General features: G+C 39.8%; 1 protein-coding gene across 1 annotated transcript; it reads left to right on the forward strand.

The window, feature by feature from the left end:
* The first annotated feature begins 289 nt into the window (after window positions 1-289).
* On the forward strand, window positions 290-5,300 carry LOC121548672. Its single transcript, XM_045220013.1, has 12 exons — window positions 290-359; window positions 635-841; window positions 1,036-1,274; window positions 1,380-1,480; window positions 1,604-1,779; window positions 2,137-2,331; window positions 2,641-2,727; window positions 3,407-3,660; window positions 3,741-3,866; window positions 4,096-4,236; window positions 4,402-4,510; window positions 4,616-5,300. The coding sequence occupies exons 2-12, from the start codon at window positions 685-687 to the stop codon at window positions 4,825-4,827; spliced, it is 1,797 nt and encodes a 598-aa protein (XP_045075948.1). The 5' UTR covers window positions 290-359; window positions 635-684; the 3' UTR covers window positions 4,828-5,300.
* Window positions 5,301-7,422: the final 2,122 nt, after the last annotated feature.

Consider the following 7,422-nt stretch of genomic DNA (forward strand, 5'->3'; position numbering starts at 1 on the left):
TGCATCAAGCCAAAACAAATCAATTCCGGATAATGGATTGATGCAGAGCTACTGAACACATTCCAATACACTGGGTGGCGCTATTCACCTCTACGTTGGTTTAGTTACACGGTTAAACAGTACTTTCATTGCAACGGCTAAAAATCAAGAGAAGACTCGGTCCTGCTAGCCCCAATGTTGAGACGCTGTGTGAGGTGCAGGACAAAATGTCTAAAAAGTTGCCCGGAGCTGCTGAGAGAAGCAGCGAATTTGATTGAGGAAGCTCTGAGCAGAAGTCCAACGGCTCCCCGCGGCACCGGTGACTCCGGCAGCTCAGTCACAGCAGATACCGGCCGCTCAATCACGTACACCTGTCCAAGGTAAGCTAAGTAATTTCATGTTAGCCAGGTGTGCTACTATTTAATGATTCGGGACACACGTGTAGGTTAAATTAGATCGACTCGAACATGTATTTGCATGCGGTATTATGATGCTTCGTGCGTGACACGTTTATTGTTAATGGGGGGAAGCATAAACCTAGCTAGTTCGCTAATCGGCTAAATGGTGTTAGCTGGCTTGAGCATCCCAAGATAGAAGTAGAGGCTGTTTTAGCTGACTGGTGACCATTGAGCTGTTACGTTTTTCTGTGTTGCAGCGGAGGTAGCAAGGCTCTTTGCGCCATATAACATTGGAGCCAGAAGGAATATGACGAGACGACCAGCACAAGTCCAAGTTAGCCGAAGAAGCTACACACACACTGTCTGTTGTTTGGCTGACCACAATGCGGATAAAATTCCAAGCGTACTGTTTAAAGCTGAACTTCTTACTTCAGGACTTGGAGAGCAAAAAGTAACATTTTCAGGTCAGTGCGAAACTAGGCATTTACCAAAAGTAAAAAAAGTTTGTACTGTCTGTGGCTTGTTGAAATTATTTGCATTTCTTTTTATAGTGACTCAAACTTAATTGGTGTTCATAGTGTCAATAATAGTTATCACAGGCTTATTTGCTTAATTTAAGGTGAGGTGAGTTATGATTTTGTTTTGTTTTTTTCTCCAGGGAATGACCACGATCCCATGGTTATAACAAATAAACTGATGGAAGTGTTTCCGAAGCTCCAACAAGGGGGAGGCTTTGAATTTCTAAAACTTGTAGGATCTACTCGCAGTCTAAATCTTGCGTTGCTTCAGTGTCCCAGCACTGGATACACCCTTGCCTATCTGAAAGATCCATCGACGATGATTGGACAGGCTACAATCTACATACGTCCACTTCAACAGGATCTACCCTTAGATTGTGTACATACATTTACAGAGACTTAGTTTAATACATAATCAAAACAAAGATTACTGGTGACTTTTAATCATTAATTAAAAGCCATTTGTTGTTGTTGTTGTTGTTAGGAGAGCTCACGTCCTGCCTCTGGTCCAGTCATCCCCTGCATCACTTGTCAGAAGGAAGTTCCCTTTTCAGAGATGAAGCTGCACAGATTGAGCTGCAATGGGTATGTACTTCTTAAAGCAATGCAAGGGTAGCATAATTTATTTTCTTTGGGAATATGTCTCTCTTATTGTTGTGCACACAAATAAGCGAGTATGACCATCATTTCAATTGTGTTAACTTCAAGGACACCCATGCAGGAATCAGAAAGAGAACAAGAGGGAGGCCAAAGTGAAGAAAATGATAGTGAGACAGCCCTAGTCAGTGACAGTGTTCCAGTGAGGCCTGAAACATCAGCTGAGAGTGCAGTAGTACCGGCAGTGATTGTCAACGAGGAGTTGGATCGCAAAGAAACAGACAGTGGTTTGTGTCATCACAATAGTGTTGCTATAAGATTGTGTGTAACTGAAAAGTTAATAGAAAGATAACACCTGTAGGATATAATTAGATAAGATAATACAGTTACAGACAATTAATAACATGCAACTGGGTTTTTCTATTTTTCTAATATTTAGTTGTAGTTGTTTAGTAGTGCTGTTTTTATGTCAACTCAGCGTTGTGACAGGTTCTGAAGATGTTGGGTCTCACGTTTTGTCAGTGAAATGAACAGAATTTTCCTCCTGTTCTGTAGAGTGAGAGGATATCTGTATATGCAGGTAACATGCCAACTCACAATATGTCTCTCTGTAATAGATAACTTTATTGTTGTTGTTTGTTTAGAATGGAAGCTTATTAAAGAACCCACTCAAGCTGCCAAAGTTTTCAAAGAGAATCTGCTAAGGGAACATGCAACTGGGAAACCACTTAGAATGAAGATGGATGTAAGGGACTCTGAAGAGGACAGGGAACGGGAGCTTCTCTTATTCTATAAACAGCAGCAAGAATGGGCATGTCCACTTCATTGTACTCTGGTTGGTAAGTAATATAACATTTATAATATAAATACATCAGTACAGTTTATACCACTCAAGTAGCTTATATGTAATTGTTAAATGGGAGAATGGAATGCACAAAATTATATAATTGATAAAAATGTTATATGTATGTATGTGAATATTGTGCACAATATACTCTTGTTATCTGGAATAATCAATATTAAGGATGCTATTCTAGAATTACAGCCAATAGAAGTTTTTCTCCTTTCTTGTTAAATGTTACCAAATCCAGTTACCTGTATTAGGCCGCCACTTTTTTTCCAGTGTTATTATCAGTATTTTATTTCAGGTGATGTTGCTATCGGAGAGGGAGTGATGCGGTACTTTATGACAACAATCATATCCAAACTCCAGTTTGGATTCAGTCTAGATCTTGGTAAGTATCTTACTAATTTTTTTGAAGGTTAATCCATCTATAAATTGCAGAAATGTCTGTCTGTAGCGCATGTCTCTCAGTTAGTCCGATGGATTTCAAACTTGACAGGTGTCTTGCTCTGGTCACGAGTAAGTGCAGTGCCAAGTTTGACGACGTTTGGATAAACGCAAAAGATAGCGTTACATATATAGGTAAAAGAAGCACACATTGGCTTTTGCCGCTCTTGCTGCTTGCCATTCTCACACTGCATGCAACGCTGACTGAGCACCTGTTTGTGTCGTGACTCACTCTACACCGCCTCTCTCTATGCGCGCGCACACACACACACGCGTACACGTACGTTCTGGTGGTTGATGAACGCGGATATGTGCTGTTTAGCGGAGGGCCGGTGGGCAATGTTTTGTGTCAGGTAAGTCTGTAGTAGGGTATACAGGGGAATTGAATTTGAAGTGGTTTGGGGTCCTTCTGTAAGTCATTTTGGAGTAGGCTACAATTTGGTTTAAGTGAATTCTACAAGCAGCAATACCACAGGCCAAGTAATCGCCACTAGTATGATGTAATATATCTATCTATCTATCTATCTATCTAACTATCTATCTATCTATCATACATTTTTATTTAATGTATTTAAGAGGTTAATTGTTGTGACTTTATTCCCTGCTCTCTTGGTACTTTACAGGAGGAATGGGCCGAACACTGCTATTTGAGGGTGAACCTGACCATCTTGTTCCAGCAGCATCAGAGGCACTTATTGAAAGCAACCTCTTCCGGGTTGCAGGAAGGATGTTGGGCCACACCTTTCTGCATGATGGTCCCCATGTCACAGGACTAAGTCCTGCTGTAATTCATGTACTGTTCAATGGGGACCCTGAAATGGCTACTGTTGTTACAGAAGAGTGTCCTGATCTGCACATCAGGAGCATCATAGAACTGGTATGTAACCTAAAAGAAACTTTGCCATGTAAAAAATATTGCTTGGGCAGATATAATAACTTGTATGGTCTTAATTCTAGCTTGAACATGAAGATCTTACACCGGAACAGAAGGACACAGTTTCAGATCTTTCCATGTCTTGGGATCTTCCGGCAGTCACCAAAACAAATCGGAGATGGCTACATAACAAACTTCTACTCCATGCAGTGAGTTCCTGCTGGTTAAGTGACAGAATTCATCGCTGTACTTGTTGAAATTATAGAATGTGTTGTGAACCCTGGCTTGTTATGTTAACACGAGAGTTTAAGTACTAGAGTTTTAATGGATTTTTATAAAGCACTTTATTGTGTTTATTAACATTTTTCCTACTGTGCCAACTTTTGTCAAATTTGGGTTAAGGATTTGGGCTGTAATATGGGTCGGTCTGTCTCTTAGGTCGTTGGGAGGACCATGCGCCAAATTAAACAGTTGAGAAAGGGACTGAAAGATGTGATGGTATGGCCCCTGCTGACATCTAGGCCGGATGTTGTACCACTTCTTTTCCCCAAAATGGCTGAAATGCAGTTCACACCCCAGGTAAGTCAGTAATTTAGTTATATTTGTGACTTAACTTGATGAATTTACGTGTATTTTCAATGACTGAGATGGATATTTTTCCATTTTCTAAGAATTTGATCTGCATAGTCCTTCACCAAAATAAGTTCTCCCTTTTTTTAAATTACAATTTTTGTTTTCTTTAAGATGCTCCTAGAAAAAATCACATGGCCAGTTGAGGACAGTGATGATGAAGACTTTGACTTAGACACCACCTGCCGCATCACTGGCTTTCTAAGGATGTTCATTGAAACAGGTATAAACCTTATTTTCTCTCTTTACAAATGCTTCTATGTCTCATGGATAGATATGATCAATTACAGTTGAACTAAATGTCTTTAATCCATTTTATGACTTTTAGCTTCATCAGGTACCCTGGCCCAGCTGCTGACATTCTGGGTTGGCTGGGAGATGCTTCCTCCTGAACTGAGAGTGGAGATTTCTGGGGGAACCCTTCCTACGTCCTCCACATGCTTTGAAACCCTAAAGCTGCCAGCTCATTTCAAACTCTACATGGACTTTGAGAAAGCACTTGTCGCTGCCATAAAAAGTACTGGATTTGGGCTTGTTTAAGTTTTTTCAGACGTCAATTAGGGCTGGGCAATATTTTAATATTATATCTATCGTGATATAAGACTAGATATCGTCTTAAGGTGCTTTTCCATTACCAGTACCTACTTGACTCGCCTCGCCTCGACTCGCTGTGCGTCCGTTTCCCATTGCAGATTTTAGGACGAGGCGAGTAGGTACCATGTAATGGAAAAGCACCATTAGATTTTGAAGAAGTGTAATATCGTTACATGGTAAGTTTAGTCTTTTCCTGGTTTCAAAGGCTGCATTACAGTAAAGTGATGTCATTTTCTGAACTTACCAGACTGTTCTAGCTGTTCTATTATTTGCCTTTTACCACTTAGTCATTATATCCACAATATGATAGTTATTTATCCGAAATCTAAATGTGGAAGATATTTTGTGAATGCACCAATTGTCAACCTTACAATATCGTTGCAATATCGACATCAAGGTGTTAGGTCAAAAATGTGATATTTGATTTTCTCCATATTGCCCAGCCCTAATGTCAATGCATACACAGTTCAGATGAATTGACACAAGTTCAGTGTCTTTGAAAACATTAACACACTGTGCAGTAGTTGACTTTTTTTTCTTCCATTTACTAAAATCAAACTGTTCTGCACCTTCAGTGCTAACAGTACAGCATTCATGTTAGTCATTCTGTGGACCATAATGAGACAGGAAGCTTCAAAGAAACAGCTTTTTTTCCTTTCTTTTAAAAGGAAAGTAAACTTTCAGTTTTTCCTTGCTTGTTCTAACACAACAAATAAAAACATGGGTTGGACATCAGTCTAAGATTCTTGATAACACTTCCACAGTCTCTACATATAGTCTAAGTGCATCAGTAACAGAAACTCCTGGAGCTGGCAAAATTGCAACCTCTTCATCTGAGAGCTCACGGGCCAGCTGAACCTCGGGGACTGACACAGTGCCTCGATGAAGGCAGTGAGGTCCGTTCCAATCGATCCCATATTCTTCAGGAACCTGAATGGATGACAAGCATAATCAGTCTTGTACTTAAAACTAGTTTGACATGTCCTTACACAAGATTGTTATTTTTGGTCACCAAGGCAGTGAGAAATGAAATGTTACTTATTCAGTTTTTTAAAATAATACAGCTTTGCATAGTATGCACTGTAGAAACTACAGCTCACAGGTTGATGTCTTTCCATAAGCGGGCTTCCTTCACCTTTCAAAGGGGCAGAGCTCCAAATTAAAAATACATTTAAATAATGCCCATATTATTATCTACTCACTTGGAACATGCACACCTCTTGCATTCAGGTGACCACGCATTAGCTTGTAGCCGGTGTTTGGATGACTTTGTGAATTTCACTTACAATACGGTCTAACTCCTCATCATTCACAGCTGAATAGAGATCTGTCTTTCTGTACAAACAAGAAAAACACAACATCAAGTAATGTTACCTTAAACGTCATATTCTTTCCGAGTGTATGAGAGCAGCAATTCATAAACAGAAAACTCATGAATTTAGTGTAAATACCTTAAACTGTATTGTTGCATGCGCCTCCTGATGGTCCTCTTTGACACACCGAACATCGCTGCAAATTTGAACTGCGGGAACTCCACAAAGAAGTTGATGCTCCAGAACTGCACTCGGTATGTCAAACGCCAAACGCCCCGGTCCCTGTGTGTGTTGGGCCTGAAGTGCCCTGGTACCAGAGAAGCGGTGGACAACTTCTTCTAGATTTGCAATCACTCTGTGGTCGATATCTTCGTCGGAAAGTGCGGAAATGACTCCAACAACTTCAATAAGTTCCTCTGCTTTACTAGCTACATGCTCTGGGTCAGCAGGTCCTGCTTCTACATCCTCTGCTAAGTTTAAAATGTCTCTAACCAACTCCCTGGAAAGTTCACGGAGATCCTCCATTGTCTCTATCCAGGTTGGCCTACTCTACTTCAGACCAAAGCAATGGATCAGACTAGATTCGCGTTAGCCCCGCCCACTGACTTTGATGGGTCAGTTTGACAGTTTTAAGTAATTCATGAATCACTGCAATGCAGGATCATGAAATGTAAATGTAAATAGTGAAATAATTATATATGTATTTTACATAAAATGAATCGGTATTTGAATTAATTAATGATACATTTAATTACACATTTATGTATTTAATTCTAATTTTAATTAATTAATGACACATTTAATTAATTAATGACACATTTAAGTAATTATTTAATGGTGTATTTATTTATTTAATTGTGGCACTTTTAGTCCTCCATACAACAGAACATGCCAGAATGATATAAGTGACATATTCTAAATCAGCTCACGATAATGAACAAGCTCTGTTCCGTTTTCAAAAAAGTGACCAGTGGCGGCTCCTGAAAAAATTCTCAGGGGGGCAATTTTTCTGATGATTTAGGTGACCTACACACATTTAAAAAAAAGATATGTCCAGCAACAACATGAAGACAGGGGCAGCATATAAGTCAATACCAGAAGCATTTATTGACTGATCTCAAAAGTGTTGGCTTACCAGGGTTGGTGGAGCCCTCAGTTTCATCTTTGCCTCGCAAAGCTAACTCAAAACTCCGCAAAACTTCACACACTGGATTAGCCAGATGAGGAT

This window comes from Coregonus clupeaformis, unplaced genomic scaffold (genome assembly GCF_020615455.1).
Source record: "Coregonus clupeaformis isolate EN_2021a unplaced genomic scaffold, ASM2061545v1 scaf3023, whole genome shotgun sequence".
Lineage (NCBI taxonomy): Eukaryota > Metazoa > Chordata > Actinopteri > Salmoniformes > Salmonidae > Coregonus > Coregonus clupeaformis.